Source organism: Dioscorea cayenensis, chromosome 19 (assembly GCF_009730915.1).
Source record: "Dioscorea cayenensis subsp. rotundata cultivar TDr96_F1 chromosome 19, TDr96_F1_v2_PseudoChromosome.rev07_lg8_w22 25.fasta, whole genome shotgun sequence".
Classification (NCBI taxonomy): Eukaryota; Viridiplantae; Streptophyta; class Magnoliopsida; order Dioscoreales; family Dioscoreaceae; genus Dioscorea; species Dioscorea cayenensis.
Genome location: NC_052489.1, coordinates 3,422,730 through 3,442,690, shown reverse-complemented (window position 1 = coordinate 3,442,690; position 19,961 = coordinate 3,422,730). Strand labels below are relative to the sequence as shown.

The 19,961-nt window shown below is 35.2% G+C and overlaps 3 protein-coding genes across 6 annotated transcripts in view; 2 read left to right on the top strand and 1 right to left on the bottom strand.

Annotated features, from left to right (window-relative positions):
* The first annotated feature begins 652 nt into the window (after window positions 1-652).
* LOC120249964 (probable inactive receptor kinase At1g48480) lies at window positions 653-3,436 on the top strand. The gene is made up of 2 exons (XM_039258680.1): window positions 653-2,156; window positions 2,585-3,436. The coding sequence occupies exons 1-2, from the start codon at window positions 872-874 to the stop codon at window positions 3,226-3,228; spliced, it is 1,929 nt and encodes a 642-aa protein (XP_039114614.1). The 5' UTR covers window positions 653-871; the 3' UTR covers window positions 3,229-3,436.
* Window positions 3,437-5,952: 2,516 nt separating this feature from the next.
* On the bottom strand, window positions 5,953-16,151 carry LOC120249611 (protein VAC14 homolog). The gene is made up of 20 exons (XM_039258185.1): window positions 15,872-16,151; window positions 15,666-15,779; window positions 15,513-15,578; window positions 13,989-14,078; window positions 13,783-13,902; window positions 13,660-13,688; window positions 13,423-13,565; window positions 13,246-13,340; window positions 12,996-13,082; window positions 12,705-12,812; window positions 12,511-12,602; window positions 12,250-12,331; window positions 11,343-11,408; window positions 8,768-8,883; window positions 8,478-8,598; window positions 8,212-8,373; window positions 8,000-8,128; window positions 7,617-7,685; window positions 6,880-7,152; window positions 5,953-6,728 (listed from the first exon to the last, which is right to left on the bottom strand). Exons 1-20 carry the CDS (start codon window positions 15,959-15,961, stop codon window positions 6,627-6,629), a joined length of 2,154 nt encoding a protein of 717 aa, XP_039114119.1. The 5' UTR covers window positions 15,962-16,151; the 3' UTR covers window positions 5,953-6,626.
* Window positions 16,152-17,163: 1,012 nt separating this feature from the next.
* Window positions 17,164-19,961, top strand: part of LOC120249973 — a 36,740-nt gene continuing 33,942 nt past the window's right edge. For all 4 annotated transcript variants that reach the window (XM_039258692.1, XM_039258691.1, XM_039258693.1 and 1 more), the window contains exons 1-2: window positions 17,164-17,302; window positions 19,289-19,387. In XM_039258692.1, the coding sequence (XP_039114626.1) occupies window positions 17,197-17,302; window positions 19,289-19,387 (205 nt within the window). In that variant the 5' untranslated portion in view covers window positions 17,164-17,196. The remainder of the gene's footprint in view (window positions 17,303-19,288; window positions 19,388-19,961) is intronic.

The following is a 19,961-nucleotide window of genomic DNA, read 5'->3' as shown; positions in this document are numbered from 1 at the left end:
TATTATTATTATTATTATTATTATTATTAATTTTTAATTTTTAATCAGAAAATCAACAGAAAATAAATTCACTGAGTTGGAACAAAAATAGTGGATAATAACCAAACAATAAGGTAAATGATCTAGAGGTTCTTAAAGGACATGCAAGTTTCTATTTTTACCTAAACAACTCCACGGTATTTTTATTTATTTATTTTTTTAAGAGGGAAAGTATTTTTTATTTTTAAATTTATAAAATTCAAAAACTAGAATAAAAAAATATGTACTAATAAATAAATTGTTTTCTAACAAAGTTATAATTTACATACATTTATTAAAACAATAACAATAAATTCCATATATAAAAATTTAACTTCAAACATAACAAGTTGGAAATTAAGAAGGAATGGTTACCACACCCAACCGTAATTAAATTTTTTTCATGTTTTCTAAGTTATGAAAAAATAACCATTTTTTAAGCTTAGTTTTCACATATATTCATCAATTTTTGATAAATGATTTGCTATTGTCAAAAATATATATATTAATATATATTTAATATCAGTTATAATTTCTTCAAACCCACCCAAACTAACTCAAGGTTCACCTGTCAATTCCTCCAACTAGAAACCTTATAATTGTGAGATTTACCAAAACCAAGAGAATTATATATATATATAACATGAAAAATGAAAATGCGGTTAAATAAATGGGCATTAAATAGAAGAGAGTTTCTAGGGTTTTGTACCTGCCAAACAAGTGCAGAAAAGCCAGAGCCAACCTTCCTCCTTCACTCTGCTAAGTTGCTAACACACCACCAGTCACCACCCACCACCCAAACAAACAAACCCTATGCTCTAAACCTCACCCACCGGTGTCATTACCGCCCTCAATGGCTTCACCTTCTTTTCTCCTCATCTTCATTCTTCTAGCCTTCCTCCCCGGCGGAGCACCAGACCTCGCCGGCGACGCGGCGGCGCTTTTGGCCTTCCGCGCAGCCGTCGGCCCTTTCGTCCTCAACTGGAATGCAACCGCCTCTCCGTGCTCCTGGCGCGGTGTCTCCTGCTCCAACGGCCGTAGTGGCCGCGTCACCGCCCTCCGGCTCCCCGGCGTCGGCCTCATCGGCGAGATCCCAGCCGGCACCTTCGCCAACCTCACCGAACTCAACACCTTAAGCCTTCGCTTCAACGCTCTCTCCGGTTCTCTCTCGCCGGACATTGCCACCATGAAAAACCTCCGCGGGCTCTTCCTCAACGGCAACCGCTTCTCCGGGGAGCTCCCCAACGCCCTCTTCTCCCTTCCCGTCCTCTCTCGCCTCGACCTCTCCACGAACCAGTTCTCCGGCGAGATCTCGCCGGGCATCAACAACCTCACAAGCCTCAAAGCTTTGCTTCTCGAGAACAACAACTTTTCCGGCGAAATCCCGGACATCAATCTTCGGCGTCTCGTTCTATTCAACGTTTCTTACAATAACTTCACCGGCTCCGTCCCACGAGGGTTGAGCTCCGCTTCGCCCACTGCCTTCTTGGGAATGTCGCTTTGCGGCGCCCCTTTGAAACCCTGCGCCACCTCTCCATCTCCTTCTCCTTCTCCATCTCCATCTCCATCTCCATTTTCATCTCCATCTCCGGTCCCGGCAACGCCGACGGGTAACCATAAGATCAGCGATAAAGGGGCTAAGCAGAGCAGCAAGCTATCGGGTGGGGCGATCGCCGGAATCGCCGTGGGATCGGCGGCGTGTCTCTTGATTCTGATCGCGATTTTCATCGTCCTCTGTAGGAAGGGGGGCGGGGAGAGACAAGCGAGGTCAGTGCCTGCAGCGGCGGCGGCGCCAGTGAATGGAGCAGGGGCGGAGAAGGCGGGGAGGAGGTTGGTGTTCACCGGAGGATCGCCGGAGTTCGAGCTGGAGGATTTATTGAGGGCTTCGGCGGAGGTGCTTGGAAAGGGAACGTACGGAACGGCGTACAAAGCGGTGGTTGACGGAGGGTTAACAGTGGCCGTTAAAAGGTTGAGGGACGTTAATCTCGAGGAGAGGGAGTTCAAGGGGAGGATCTTGTCCGTTGGATCGGTTGATCATCGGAATGTTTTGCAGCTGATGGCTTATTATTACAGCAAAGATGAAAAGTTGCTTGTTTATGAGTATTTGCCTGAAGGAAGCCTTTCTTCTCTCTTGCATGGTATGCTTTTTTTTAATATATATATATATATATAATTATTTTTTAAATTTTTTTTAAAGATAAAGTTATTTTTTAACTGCTGATACATGTCTACTTTTTGTTATTTGATTTTTCTCTTATTGACAATGCCTGTTTTGATCTAATTGAAGTGAGATATATGCAGTAACTTTAAGTATGAAAATTAAGGTTTCTGTCAGTTTTCATTTTTTCATTATTTTGAAATTTAACTTTGTTTTGTTTATTTTCTTTTAGCATTTTATTACTGAATACGTGCTAAATAAGGAAAAATGGTTACCAAATTACAAGTTTTCATTACTTTGAGATGCACAATTGAGTCATGAATCATGTTGCACTTATTATGATGGACTTGCAGACAAGATCAGTTTCATTTAGCATCTGATTATCAAACCATGGCTTTGATCCACCAGGAAACCGAGGATCAGGTCTAAACACTCTGGACTGGAGGAAGCGATGTCGAATTGCCCTTGCAGCTGCCAGAGGGATCGAGTACATCCACTCGACAAGCAGCACAGCCGTCCACGGCAACATCAAGTCATCGAACATCCTTCTCCATAAACAAGACGATGCTCGTGTCGCAGATTATGGCATTGCACAGCTAGTGAGCCTGAACACCATAAACCATACTGCTGGATACCGTGCCCCGGAGGTAACTGATGCCCGGAAGGTGTCTCAGATGGCAGATGTATACAGTTTCGGCGTGCTACTTTTGGAGTTGTTGACAGGAAAGGCACCAGCACAGATGGTACAGAATGCTGAGGGACTTGATTTGCCGAGATGGGTTCGATCAGTGACCCCGGAAGAGTGGAAGGCTGAGTTGTTTGATCTTGAGCTGCTGAAACAACAGAATACAGAGGAGTGTATGATACAACTCTTGCATTTAGCTCTGGAGTGTACTGCACAGTATCCAGCTGATCGACCTTCGATGTCTGAGGTTGTTGTTGGGATAGAAAGGATCTATAATTTGAGCCTTGAATCATCATCAAGTGGCCAAGTTCATGATGATAGTTATTCTTCCAGGCGAACTGAATCTATTGATGAATCTAGGTTCTAATTCAATTGATCATTGACTGATGGCTGACGGATGTGTGATGGTTTGTAATGGCTTGGATGTTAGGATATGGTTTAGATTAAGAGGTAACGGTGGTGGCTTTTCTTTTTTCTTTCTTTCTTTGTTTTTTTTTTTGGCTATATGAAATCAAGCTTATGTGTTGTGACTTGTGAGATGCAATGGTGTTATCATGGCTTTATGTCCTGTGTAATCGAAAGGTTGGTTGCTATCATACATGAAACTTATTATTTAATTTTTAACAAATATTTTGAAGATAGATAAATATTTTATTAAGAAAATTAGGTAGTGACTATAGAGCAAACCAACATTGCAAATAATTATGCAATAAGATAAATTGTGTTTACCAAAAGATAAAAAAAGAATGCATATGTTAATTACAACCTGTCAAAATTCTTTAAATATTAATTATAGATATTTAAAGAATAATATAAACTTTCTTTGTTTTTATTAACTAAAATAAAAACACTCATTTTTAAAATTGAAATTTACATATAAGAAAAATTAATTATCCATTCATACATTATATTCATTGGTTGGATCTCTGAAGTAGTTTGCAAATAAATAATTTGACCCTAAAAATATTAAACAATTTTGATTCCATAACAAAAAGAGTTACTTTAAATATTATCATATAAAATTCCCATTTAATTTCTATTTAATTTGACTGGATTAAATTGAGATTTAGTTCCCTCCATCATCTCATCAAGAAAAAAAAAATGAACATAAGAGCAATGCCAAAATATAGATATACAAAACATAAGGGAACTCCATGTTGGAAAAGAACAATACCCTGCTTCATTTTGAAACTATGGCGCCAAAATTTCCGTGAGCTTTTCGCATTCCGCCTAGTCACACCAAAAGTTTGATATGAAATTGGGCAGCACAAGAATTGCACCGTTCCACAAAGACGTGAGATTACTGAAGCACGCACTTGCCATTCAAAATAAAATACAAGTGTAATCCAATCTGCACTCAATTTGAGCAAATTGGAACTTAAAAGGCCACCACACCCACAACAAAAGGATCTAAGGTTCTCTCATAAAAACATATAATTTGCACAAATATATATGCTTTTTTGCTTTTTTAGATATACACCCATTTAACAATAAGAAATTACTTATGCAACTTTATAAAATAATATTTATCCAGCAAGTCATTTTTATTTACTCACATATCCCTCAACTAAAAATCAACTAAAAAGTTTCGTTAAAAAAATATTAATTACTCTATTCTTTAGGGAAAAAACAAAAATTAATTTATATTTTAATAAAATTTATAACTTAATTTTGAATGATAAAGGTATATAAACAAATAAATACATTTTGTAAGAATATATTACCCACTTTTACAGGGCCATGCCAGCAATTTTTCTCATATATATATATATATATATATATATATATATATATATATATATTACATCTAGAACAAGTATATTAAAGTATTGAACTCAACCCGGTGCGCGCATATTGAACAACGCCCAAAGGATGCAACAGAGGGCTAACTCCGACGGCACATAGTCAAACAAAAGAAAATATCATATTGTACACATATAATACACACACACAGGAAAGAGTGAAGTTTGTGCAGTAATACCTGCCCTGGCATGGCCTCTCAACAGATATCAGCAACCTCTGGGCAAAGACAAGTACCAAATAATGTTACTGCAGAAGAATTTATCATCATTTATGAAACAGTAACAAGCTCCAATTGATTTAAACTAAATGCAAGGAGTTTAGCATATGCAAGACAATCTTAGGAACATAAGAAAAATGATTTTAAAACAAAAACTGTTACATGTATATACTTAGATGATTTAGGAGAAATAAACAAGAAAATATAACCATTAGAAATTTCCTATGATAGGTGAGAGGATGAAGAGCTTCCCGCCATTTAATTTTTGGTGCTTTTGTAAAATGAATTGCATGCTGAGCAAATACATGCAAAACATGCAACTTCAAGCTGAGGATATCTGTAAGATAGAAAATAGAAAAGCAAGGAAGCCTGCTTACGAGGAATCCTGGTTTGGATAATACCTGGAATCAGCATAGCATTTGATAAGCCATACAAGATAAGAGTGAACTTCTTTCTGCATAAGAGGATATACTCTTTACTCCATACTATCTTATGATTACAAAGGCTACCAATTCTCTCAAGAAAAATAGAGCATGTTAAGAAGTTTAATCATCAAAACAATATATGGGCTATCCAGTGTCAGCAACTTTCTTAATCCTCTCCAATCACCATACTTGACATGTCTTATATTAGAAAGACTCCTACCATATTGGAAAACTATGATCATGCATTATTCCAGGTTTCCTGATGCAAAAAACTCCTAATTCAAATGAGGTCAATGGCTACATGCTGATAAGCAACATGCTTGATGGCATGCCAGTGTTGCATCACTAAATACTTAAAACTTGCCAAGCCATAACTTCCTCAGATTAATCTACATGTGATTAAAGTTTCAAGTAAAGAAAAACAGAAACTTGAAACGATAACAAATCCATGGAACCCTATTCCAGATAACTGAACTTCCTTTCCTTTGATTAATCTACATGTGATTGAAGTTTCAAGTAAAGAAAGACAATGTGAGATAAATGAAACTCGGCACCCTATGATTGATAACACATCCCCATAACCCTGTTCCACCAAACTGAACTATTTAAAGGAGAATATGGCCTTTCAAGAAATAATTGTCCTCACCTCACAAAATTGGAGCACTTGCTCTGCAAATTATCATAAGCACTCATCATTACGAGAATCTTCAGGGATCTGACTATAACCAGGCCTGAATTGCTGTCTTCTCCTCAAACAATCTCCATTCCAGACAAAATACATGCAGAATACCCTGGAGTAGTCATCAATGACTATGTAGTTAGCATATGACAGCAAAAGTAATCATCCAACAGAAAATAGCTTCGACAGAGGCCAAGCTTTCTGCAATGTTAGTTATCTCAGGCAAATAAATCAAGACTAGATGAAAATTAGAGTCATAGAGGAAATACTAGAAACAGGAAAACTTGTATACTAGGACTTGCAAAGACAATATTGTACATTTCCTGGCTGCTTTATTGTGATCATTAAACTTGACGTAAAAACTAACTTCCCACCCAACCTGCCTCTGACTCATGGCCTACAAACAAAAAATACACATGACCACATGAGCGGGTCTCTGGGAGAAAGAATAGCTCAAGGCAATGTCAATGATATCTCAATCAGATCACCATCCTCAGCTTAGACAATGATCAAGCTGATCAAACACATTTTTACACCCACGTATCTCTACCCTTGCAAGTGGTGCTTAAACTAATTTGATAGTCCCCTGATCCAGACATCCAGTATGGCATTGACAGCATATTGCCAGATAAAAAACCAAGTCATTGTTGAAACTGTCCACTGGTCTGTGAAGGCATAGAAGGAGGACGAGTCATGTCTAGAATTGGTGAAGACTGGCGAGATCCTCCAGAATTTCGCATTCGCTACATATTTAGTGAGAGCAAATTAAACTCAAGTAAGCAAATCTAATCGCACGCACAAAAAAAAAAATCAACATAAATATTACACGATAATGCTTAGTTGACCTAAATTTCCTAATACCAGAAAAAGTTGACCCAGTTAAGCACTGCAAACCTGTAAAATTGTGGAAGATGTTGAGTTGTAGGTCTGCCGCTGCAATTTGGTGTGCAACCGATGCTGATTTTGCGTGTGCTCAAATTGGTGTAATCTAGATGTAAAGTTAATCGCGTCATGCATATTCCCTAATTCTTCACTCTTAATGACTTCAGGCACTTGTAGAATCTGGGAATATGCATTGGCTGAAGATCGCTTTGCCTGATCCGTACTCGAACCATGTGATGATGCAGTTTTTAATCTTGTCCGTAATATCTTGAAGGCTGCACTTTGCTGCATGACCAATGTAAGTATCAAAAAGAGTATACAAGCAGGAAGAAAATAAACTAGCATAAGATCGACAAACTCTGGCCCGAAACTGCTGCATAGCATTTCTCTTCTTCAGTTTTAAGCAAATCAACTACTGTTAATAGAATAGAAACACACACGGATGCCATTCACCAAACAACCATGCTTTGAACTTCAAGATGTTATCAGCCCAAAAGAAATATCGCATAGTTATGAGGAATTAAACCACAGCATCATCAAGCTTTAGAAATTTCACTAGGTGCATCTAATTGTGCTTGGGCTTCAGTGAGCAAAACACTTCCAATTCAGATACCTCAAGGTGTTCTATGTTACTCAACCATGTTCTCCATTTTTTTAAAGACTTCCATGATTATGGCAAAGCATCAAAATAAGCTCTAACTACTTACCCAGGAAAATTAACAAGAGGCAAGCATAACAGGCCAACTTACCTGAGGTAATAGCATCAGAAGACCATACAAAGATTTCAGCAACCACATATATCTTTCAGGATCTTGAAGCTGCAATTTTTGAATGTTAAATTACTACAAAGATAAAATCAAGAAGTTTGTATCACCACTAACAGAAATCTACAAGTAAATCACCGAAGAGTTGTATGGGATTAAAATCTTTATAAATAGACTAAAATGGAAAGTTTTAAGAAGAAATCAAACCTAAAAGAGGTAGATAAAAAAAAAAAAAGAGGCCTTCATGCTTCTTTTTAAGCTTCTGATAGAAGCTTTTTCTATCCAACTGAAGGAATCAATGCTAGTGAAAAGAGTGTAGGAACATATACAGAAGGGACAAACGATTAAAACAGCTGCAGAAAAAGTACCTGTAATCTTAAGTAAGCAAAGATTGGACTCTCCAGAAGCCGAATTAACTTGTCCAATTGTATCAAGAACTTTGAATTTATGTCTTCTTCCCCAAGAGATTGAATAATAGTACTGGCATGATGATACGCCTTCAATAGAAGTAAAAATAGTCAGAAAATAATAAAGAATATAATGCCTCACTACTAAATAACCATAAAGCATGTAAGCCTACCTGAGCAAGAAGACACAAACTTATGGTTGCCATTGCTGAATGGCACCACGAAGCATATAAAGAAACAAATAAATCTTTCCCAGTAACATTTAGAAGTGATTGCTTTAGAATATTCCGTAGGTCAGCCAGTTCAGGTGAAGTGAGTAAAATCAAATTCAGGGCCTGAAATCTCAAATTTGAAAAAAAAAAAAAAGTTACAAAAGTGTCCTTTTGTGGTTCAAAAAATGAAGTTTATATATCTTAGCCCATATAAAAGAAAAAAAGACCTGAACCATAGTAGACGCAAAATCCAAATCATGTTCTCCCTCTAATATTGTTGAAAATTCTCGATAAACCCGCTCAGCATCCAAAAGGACGCAAAGTCGGCGTACAATCAAAGCACCACGTCTGAAGAAAGACCAAATAAAAGTGATCATGCATTCACTTCAAGTCACATACGTTGAATTAATTTTATCTCTTTAAACATTTTTCTTCCTCGTAAGCAACCAGTCAATTATTTACATCATAAAAAAGGAAAGCACAACATCAGATGCAGAATTAAAAGTCAAAGACGTACTTTTCAAGAAGTGACTGGTTAGACCGGAAGTTGTGAATAAGCAAAACAATGAGTTGCTGGAAGTGTAAAGAATCTCTTGCTATGCATGCATGTACTTCAATAACAAGCAAAACTACCTGCAAATAATCATTGAGTTACATCATTTTGGGGGGAAAATTGCAAATAAGCCGCATGAATTCTTAAGTGAAAAACCTATTTAAGCATCATGACAAATCCTTATTCAGTTTAGGGAGCCTTATCATGTTAAGAGTAAAACAAAAACTCAAATACGGGTCATTTGGTATGTCAAGAGAATTTTTAGATCCAACATAATTCATCTTAAACTTGGGAGAAATCAGGTTTACCTGAAGTAGGTTAGATACAAGCAGGTTCTTACAATTTAAATATATGCACACACACACACACACACGCATGCACAAGCACATATATAAAATTACAAAATAAATTATGGATCCTTTTTGCCAGTGTGATTTAGATAAGTACTGTAGCGATAATGACTTTTAGCCACTAACAACCAACCAAGTCATGGCCACAATTTATACCTATTTATCTCTGCATGCAACCATATGTTGTTACACACTTTCACCGAATCATGTTCAACACTTCAACCACCTAGTACGGGATTCCTGCTGCTTATTTATCCCCACATGCAACTGGAAGTTACACATTTTCACCAAATCATGTCCAAACTCTTTAATTTATGAATCATGTCCAGCTAGCTCAAGTGAACTTTTTAACCAAATTAACATGTGGGTTAAGAGCAGCTAGACAAGCTTTTCTTCTTGAAAAGCTGGCAATTCCATTCTTAGCATTCCCCTTCGCCCAAACACCAACATTGTTGATGAAAGCACATCTGGAAGACCAAAAAGAAAACTCCAGTGGTCCCATAAAGGGTGTGTTTGGTTGGTGGATACCTTGGGATAACTTTGAATATGAATAAATTTTTTATAAAATTTAATTCAATAACTATCATCATTAGTTATATTTAAAATTAATTAACTATAAATAAGTGTCAAACATTGATTGGAACAAAATAATTTTAATTGAACTTGTTCACTTTTACTACTAATTAAGTAAAAGGTAGATTAACTTAGGATAAAAGTTTCCCATCAATAAAAACTCAAATTTCAAAACCCTTATCATAAACCCACCAAAAACAAACATAGGATCTCCTAGTATAGCTAAGGTCCAACTCTTGAATTTAAGAATATTCAGTATTGTCAATCAGATCTTAACAGTTCTGGATTGGGCATGAATTGGGTCCAGATCTAATTTTGATCTAAAAGACTTTTAAAGGCTAGTTATATAATTCACAGATGTCTACAATTTTTAATGGTAAACAGCCAGCTAATAAGAAAATCGGGTCAATACCATATAAGTATATAACCATCCAGCAATACACATAAATATGCATTGCTTAGTTGACAAAGCCTTTCTAAATATTGTTTCTTGACCAAATCATGGCAATACAATCAAAAGCAAATGCATAGCACCCAATCATTTTCTTTTATTAGCTGACAATTTCGCCTTTACTAATACAAACCACAAAATAGTTTAGACCTTAATACTGTTAAATATCTTCTTCTTCCTTACATGAATGATTATTTAATTTCTTCTTTTATGGTTATAGTTACAGAAACTAATAGGTCAATCAATTCTATTTCTTAAATCTAACACTCTCCATGTCACCATTCGTCATTTGATGAGATCATATAAATAAATAAAAATATAAAAGATTCTGTCCTATAAATCTGAATTTTTGCTTCTCAGCAACAGGCTCCTATATTCATTTTGTTCTTCCCTCTAAACAAAAATCAATACTATATTACTATATAAAACAGGAAACAAAATAAAGATATTTATCTTGTCTGCAGCCAGATTTTATGTCTGGCCTCATCGAATAAGACCCAACTATTAACTCATTGCCCAATGAATTGCAGGGATGCTTGCTATCTAGTAAGCCTAAAGGCAATGATAATGAAAAACACTCATCAGTTATCAAAATTCAGAATCCCTAAGACACATGTTAAATTGACACAAATTTCATAACAGAAATGCTACTTTGTAGAACTTAAACTCTTGTAAGATGGATACTCTTAAGGCACCAATGTTGTCTATCAAATTCACATCTGAGAAAGAAGGCAACCCCATCCATGAGAGATCTTGAGAGAAAACTAGTAAACAAGCAATATTTCAACAATGGAGAGGTTCACCAAAATGGCTTATGATTTCATTTATGATATGATGTCTATGGTGGAGTGCAAGAATATCTAATCAAGTCATGATAACCTCACATATATGCAGAAACACAATTTAAGCATAAATTAGCTGCTAATAAAATTTTCAGGTTTCCTTAATCATAGGTTGATGACTATTTTTCCATTATAATATACCGTTTTCTAAGTTCTCTCAATTTTATTAATTACATAAAATCTCCCATAGTTTCAAAACAAAGACAACCCGATACACGACTCTTTGTTTTTCAAGACGTACAGTACTAAGTATGAGCCATATTCAAGTAGAAAGTATAAAAGACTTGGACATAAGCACAAGTAAAAGCTCATAAAAATGTTACCTCATCAGACGGATCAGACAGTGCAATCAAAAGAGAACCAAACATGTCATTCAAATGTGATATAACCTGTGTAAGATACAAACACAAAACGTAAAGACCTTAACCTAGATAACCAACAATCAGAAAATAAAATAAGAAATATGTCTACATCGGATAAAATCAATCATCATTAGGAAAAATGATTTACAATAAACTGATTGGATATTATCAACAAAAGCAGAGTTCATCCAAATATTCATGTCACAGACAATAATGCCCCAAAGAAAATTACTTGAAAATAATGGACATGTATCATGATAAACAAATGAAACAAACCATGCCTCCACAGACAGAAGACAGAAAAGACCAGCCACATGCAACTACATAAATATAATTGGATGTATAAAGTCCTAAGTAGATGAACCAATCAAACAATAAGAAAATATGCATTGTTAGGTGTCAAGTGCACTTAATTTTTGACAGTGAAGACAACCAAATATTAGTTTGGACCAAACCAAAACAAACCAACATATGACAACAACAAGCTGCTCAATAACCTAAGTCCTACTTCAAGTTGACCGTGCCTTGATAGAATAACAATTTTGACCACCTCACTGAAGAACCAACTCAATCAATTCAATGAAGAACTTGGAAGCTAACTGACACAGTCAACATCCCTAGGTTAAAGAGCTGGTCACATAGAAAAGATGAAAATGTTATGGTGCGAAAAGATATACTATAAAGAAAATTTCATACCATCCAATAATCCCTTAATAACAAAGTTGGCTCTATGACAAATCCCCATATCATGGATTCTGACTTTCTAGTTTCTTATTCTTTCTACATTTACTTTTCAGTCACAAAATGGTCATTATCAGTCATTGAATAAGAAACCACAACCATGAGATTAAAACTTTGAATGAAGTACCTCAGCTCGATACTGGGCCAAAAGTATAGTGATCCAATTCAAAGCCTCAATTCTAGTAGCTTCCCATTCACTTGTCAACTCTCTGTCAGCAAGCAGGAAAACTCATAATACAGCTAGACGAGGTATCATGGAACCAAAATTACTTTGTTCTCGGCACTTTTCTCCTGTCCCCTCACTAAGAGGCACAAGAGGCATCCCCAAGTGAATGCAGGCATAACCAACCTGTAAATCTATTATTTTTTGAGATAACAAATTACAAACCTCCTGGCAACAGAGAGGATAGATCTAATATCAAATCCTTCCACTGGATCAGCATGAAAAGAACGAAGCTCTTCATTGGTTTCACGGGCAACCTGACCATTCACCGAATGATAGTACATAATCAGGTCCAGTATCCAGAAAACAAAAAAAAAGTCAATAGAGCTATGGAGTTGGAGAAAAGAAAGAAAACCTACCATTTTTATCTTTTCTTCTTTATCAGATATGCAGGGTAGTACAGCTCCCAACATATCAGCAAAGTATGGAACTAGCTGGTTTCCACCAAGTTTCACAAATTCATTTATCTGGGCAAAAATATTAAACTGTAGTTATGAACAGCACATTCACCAGAAACTAAATATACTCACAAATCACAATCACCATTTGCTAAGAAAATCACAATAATACCTAGCCTTAAAACATTTAAACAATAGCACAAGAACAATGAGTCAAATGGCCAATGGACTTGCATGTGTATATTTTCTCACCCATGTTATAGCCGTCAAACGAGTAAATTCATCATGAGAAGCTGCCCTTCGTACCAAAATTTCAGCCATTCGACCATAATCTACATTCTTCAGATCGGCAAATGTGCATGTAAAAATAAAAGACAGACTGAGGCAATAAACAGCAATTGATGTACCATTGAAACCTAAGCAGAGACTAAAACACTTGATGACTCCCATCCAACAATTATTAAAAGAACTCATACGAATCTTTGGAGAATTTAAGGCTTACTGGAGAGTTTTTTATTTCTTGCAGGAATTCAGAAAGTGCAGAATCAGCCTGTTGCCGTATTTCATGGCTGGAATCACTTAACATGTTAAATAAACCTGCATAGCCAAATAATTCACTTGTTTCAAAAAGAAAAACAAGAATGTAAAACTAGAAGAAATACCTTCCACTAAGACATACCATCAAGAAAATCCGGAAGGAAACCAAGCATGTCGATCTCTGGAACACTGTCCAACACGGTGATCCAACCAACCAAAAATTGCCGCACAAAAGGGTTGAGTACATTCATTCGCTCTCTAAGGAGTGGTATAAACTCTTCTATGCTTCAAAGAGAAAATATATAGACAGACAAGCTATATTGTTTTTGAAATATGAAAAACAATGAAGAACTCATCAATAATTCCTGAGGACACTCACCTGAACTGATCACTATCAGTTACAATTTCCTGGTTATGAAATTCAACCAAGTCATTTCCCAAAAAAATGAAATTTATGAAAATACAAATTTTGATGATTTTTTACATGGCATTCAATACATACCTTTACAAGCCGGTCCAAAAGATGAGCAGCACTCTGCACATTAGCATCTGAATCTGCTGAAAGCTTACAAAGCGCATCAAATATCTGATTGAAATAAACTATGAAATCACCTCTGACAACCTGGTTAGAAACAAAGAATGTGTAAGTTAGACTACTATTGCTGAATAACACAACGCTACTACTTATTGAAAGTTACCCATACTGACCTTTGCTATATTATATAGTGCTTCACAAGCATAATATCGAACTCGGCTGTCTTGATCTATGAAGGAATTAAGTACAGGAGGTACAATTTGCTGACAATTAAAGGCAATACAAGGAGTAAATTTAAAAAAGATTGATTTCGTAAGTAATCATTAGTCTAGAAGTGAGTTATCAAGCAAATGAGCAATGAGAAATAGGAAGAGAGAGGTGCTTTATTAACTGCAACAAAATATAAGCAATGTATTAAATACTAATTTCTATACCAACAGAATTTCGAATTATTTGCGAGAGTTTAACAGCAACAAAAAGAATATTATACATAGGAAGTACAGTTTTCAAGAGGTTGTCCAATTTGCTCATGAGTGTTGTGGAGTAATCAAATAAGTCTAAATACACTACCCTGGTAATCAGACACTAGCATTACAATTTAGCATAGGAGTCAACCTGTGGCAATTGCAACTCTAAATGACTATGCATCGCATAAAAGCTTGAAAGACAATCACCAAATAGCAAGAACATGTAATATCTCTTCGTAATTGAAGCTTGTAGTTCTGAGAAACAAAAGCAAAAATATCATTGCATACATGACTCTCTAAGGAGAAGATCCTTGCATATAGCTGTATCATCACATGCACTTCAAAAAAATAGCTTCTCTAATAAACCAAGTGATGGCAGTAGCCACCATAGTCAACAAATTGCCAGATTTAAGAATTCAAAAGTAGGTTCAGGTTTTTTTGGGTTACCAGACTTTTCACTAAATAGTTCAGTTACTACAAAAAGTATTAGTGGGTTCTATAAATCATGTGTTTCAAGTAAAATAAATAAATGAAGACACAAAAAATTACAACTGTAAATAACTTCATATATATTAAAAAAAAAATCCTTATGAACAAACCCTGAACAGCTAAAAATTAACAAAAACTCCTTATGTATCTAAAGGATACACAGGTATGTACAGTTAATTTAAACTCCATGTTAATCTTTCATGATAATGTATGAAGCAATTCACACTTAACAAGGATGAGTTTTACCATTCCTAACATGAAGCCATGTAACAAAATTTCAATTACTTCTGCTAAAATCGCATATCAGTAGGAATGGAGAAACTCTATGGATAAGGTAAAATTCTCCCAATTATCATGTGATCGAAGCATCTAGAGCACACACACACCAAAAACACAGCTGATATATAAACACTCTGATATAGAAACATGTGACCACATCTGATAGATACCCAATTTTTCATCCATGTAAACAAAGTATGGATGCAAAGCTCACAAACAAAAGAAATGCGGGACAGGCATCCAATTCAACCTGACTATACCAATCAACCAAAGATCTCAACCAGCATCAGACTAAAAGTTAGTCATGACAACACCAAACATAGCAGACAAAGTGTCCAATACAGAAATTTAACAACAAAGCTTCCAGAAGAATATGCAAAGCAAGATTTAGAAAACAAATCAAAATCTTTAAAATTGAGAATTGCTAGTTATGACAAATAGAGGGAGGTTCAAGCCACCAACCTCAAGATGCTGAGGTGCTTCAGTTGCCAAACCAACAGTTACTGCTGCAAGCCCGATCAATCCACCCTGCAAACATTGACACTGAGCAACCTAACGAACAGTTTATATAAACAAGATGAATCAAAATACGACTAAAAATGAACAATCAACAACCTTCCGATGATTTGCTTGTGGCGAATAGGTGAATTCCGTTGTCAAATGGTTGATAATCCCATTGATCTTCTCATGCTCCCTCGCCATCGCCAGATTCTTCACAATCCCTTCAAGCTGCCATTCTCCACAGTTCAACAAACAATTCGAACCAATAACCCCAAACCCAACTAAACCCTAAAGATCAAACAAGAGCTCTGAAACAATACTTCCAAAGCCGCATTCTTGCGCTTCTCATAGAGCTTGTCGGCAAGATTCCGGAGAACGGCTGCCGGGATTATCAACAGAGTGTCCACCATCCCGTCTGAGCTGAGATTCCGAGAACCCCTGAACCGAAATCGAGCTCCTCTTCCTCACCTTCTCCTCCTCGAAATCGAATGCTAACAAGTGCCAATTCACCGCCGGATCAATCACCGGCCTCGATCGACAAACCCTAATTTTCTTTTTCCGGGTGATTCAGCGATAAATGGCGGTACCTTCACGCGTGAAAATAAACATATATCCCGTGATCATATATATATATATATATATATATATTAAATTAGAAATAATAATAATAATAATATTAGTATTATAGTATTATTTCCTCCATAAAAATAGAAAGCAACAGGATTTTTTACTTGTTAAATAATTATTATATGTGAAATTTTGAAAATAAAAAATAAGCATGAAAAATCTGTGATGATTGCTTATGATTCCAAATAATATCGAAATATAACTTGAATTTTTAAAATTCAAACTCTTATAAAGTTAGAAGAGCAACATATATACTAGATATGTATAATATTATATTAGAAGTAATTATAATTTTTTTTTAATAAAATATTTTTTTTTTTCTCAGGATGAAAATGGAAAGCCATGCCATTTTTACTTATCAAAAAATTATTACATGTGAAATTTTAGAAGTTTAAAAAAAATAAGAATATAAATCTATGAATTGTGAATGATGATCAAAATTTCAAACTCTAAATAGATGAACCATGGAATAATGATTATTCATGATTATAAATAATAGCGAAAAATCATTTCTATTTTTAAAATTCAAACTCTTGTACAGAAGTAGAAAGTCAAATTCAAATCACCAAGTATCATTTTTATTCAAATTAAGTTATCACTTAAACATTTATAAGATTGTGAGTATTAGTTTTCTAAATCTTTAGTATCTCATATATAATTAAAAAAAACAATATAATTATTTATAAGGGAAGTAATTATTCCAATAATTTCTAAAGAAAGTGCTTATCATGAAAAGAAGAAAACAAACGAACCGCCCTCATTATTAGCAGTTTAACTCTTACCTATTTTAAGCAATTAAACTAATTATGTACATTATAATCCACTAATAACGCATAAATATGAGCACCAGTTTTAAGTAATAAAACGGGTTATCGGATCTGAAAGCACCCGGATCCGTTTCAATGAGCCAACGGTAACATTGGCTCATCCCACCCTATAAATAAGAGCACCGGGCATTGCCGCTTCTCTCGCTTCTCGGATTGGTTTCCACTTCACTCCTCTGCTAGGGTTTGGCAAGATGCTAATTCGACGAACCCTAGGGTTTTCTAAAAGAATCCAGTCTGCACTCCGATTCCCGGCTGCTCGGATTCTATCCAATATCAATCCCTGCTTCGCTTTATCTGGTGATCTCTGTTAGCTTTTCTTGGTTTTTCTCCAACAAGTTTGCAGCCTGTTTCTTTTTTTTTTTGTTTTGTTTTGTTTTTGTTTTTTTAAAATTTTACGAAATGAGTATTGATTTCGATTTTGTTGGATGTTAACGGCCTCTTTTACTTGTTTTCTTGATAGAAATTGGTTCGTTTTTAAATGGGTTTGAGAATTTTAGGTCATCTTTAAATCTTGATTTATTATTATGGTTGTTGTTGTTGCTGTTGTTGTTTGTAATGTAGATGATGTGGTTTGTGGGTCTTTTTAAGTTTCTTTTTGTTGTGTTTTTTTTGGAGAAGGAATTTGAAGTATTCGCTGGCCTATATGATCAGTTACGAACTTATATAGTTTAGCATTGTTCATGATTTATTACTGTTTTTATTGTCTTCATTTTTTTATTGTGATTATATGTTTGTTGTATTTCGTGTTTTGTGTTTCTGATGAGAATCCATGATATATGTTTGTTGTGTTTTTTTTTTCATGGAAGAGGTAGTCGAATTTATTGGCTGTTAACGGCCTCTTTACTTATTTTCTTGATAGAAACTGGTTCATTTTTAAATGGTTTGGGAGTTTTGGTTCATTTCCAAATCTTGATTTATTATTATTGTTTTTAAGGTAGATGATGAGGTTCATTGGTCATTCTAAGTTTCTTTTTGTCGTGAATTTTGGGGGACGGGATTTGGTGTAATATTCACTGGGCTATATGATCAATTATGGACTAATATAGTTTAGCATTGTTGATTTGTTACTGTTTTTAATTTTTATTTATTTATTTATTTTTGAGTGTGATTTTATGCTTGCTGTATTTCTTGTTTTGTGTTTCTAACGAGAATCCATGATATATGTTGGTTTTGACCAACATGAGAGTTATAGTTTCCTTTAATTCTCTGTGGGTTATATTGCTTCCTTCCTAGTTTATTGGTGAGGCAGAATTTCTCTTATTTACTATCTTGGATGGTGATTAGTGAAATGTTGGTAAGGTAACGAGCAACATGAACGGCATGTCATTCACGATGTCTTTGTTTCTTTTTCTTGAATGAATTTTGAAATTCTTGTAATGGGGTATACAAAAGGCGTTATTTACATTTCAGCTGGACCAATCTGAAATTTGAATTGTTGATGTTTCTGGAATGTAATAGATCTTTCAAGTCCCTAACAATAAAACATTTTTCCTAAAGGAAAAATCTGATTGCAGGCATTTTTGTCTTTTCATGCTGACCAAAAACTAAACAAGATCTCTTGCAATTTCTGATCATTTTAGCCATCAAGGAAATGGATTTTAATTTTAACTTAACAGGGTGCCATGTTTTTGCATGATTGGATTATTTATTTATTTATTTAAATTAACAATTTGTGGCAAGATTAATTCTTCAGTGCTTTACTGTGAAATCTCTCATGAATATTTTCACTTTGGAGTTTGGATTGCTTGACTTGTGAAATAGGGCTGCATGATTTCTGCCTTGATGTAACTTTCTGAATGAGGTGAAGCGACTTGATTCTTCCAATTGATTCCATTATTAGATGTTGCATTATAGATGTTACAAGTGTGTGGTATCTACTTTGGTTGGCAGTTTGAGAATGTTGTATGTGACATATTCAACATTGCAGTAGGCTAGTTAACTTGTGGTGCTTGGCATCCATTTAAATTCATTCTTCCAATTGATTCCATTATTAGATGTTGCATTATAGATGTTACAAGTGTATGGTATCTACTTTGGTTGGCAGTTTGAGAATGTTGTATGTGACATATTCAACATTGCAGTAGGCTAGATAACTTGTGGTGCTTGGCATCCATTTTAATTCATTGAATCATGATGTATGCAGGTGAATGCTTTCTTTATCTATCTTAAACCAATATGAAGAACTTGTTCTTTTGGATATATTCTCCACTGTGTTTGGTGGCATTTTAATTTTTTTGTAGTGCATTGTCAGCTATAGTCTTAATAGACTCTTTCTGCTTTTAGGTTCACCAGACATTTGTGCGCAAATTTGTTCCAGTTCATCAACGTGGAGTAAACACCATTGGCGTATGTTATCAGGGATCATGCTATTTGGACAAACAGGTGTTTGCTCTCTGGCAACTTCTGATGTGATTTTGTCTTGCCATGACCTTTTGCTCCTTGATATATTTCATATAGAAGAACTGAACTGTGAACAAGATGTGTTTTTCGTGCTTGGTTTATTGCAGCTACTGCTGAAAAGCCAAGCACTCATGAAATTTTTGTTTATGAGAGGTTTGGATTTTAATTCCTTAGAGTTGATGCATTATGCAATTCGTCAAACAAGAATTCCATGATATCATATTTTATGTTACCTATATGAATTTTTATAATGTAGAAGGGTCAAGGGTGTGGCTGCTACAATATGGTGTGCAGTGGAAATGTATCAGTAGCAGCCTAAAGCATACAGAATTTAAAATAGGGACTACAATTGACAACTTTATGATCATTTATTTATATTGTCAATGTATTTTAATTGTCTTTTAGCATGAAATAACCTCAGAACTTCTTAAGTTCCACATATGCGTATCTTAGACTTGGTATACATTTTACTTAGAAAGGATTGGTTGGACAGTTCCTATCTAGGGCTTGGGTGTTGAAGCGCACTTTGAGTTGGGCATGTGCCCACCTGAAATGG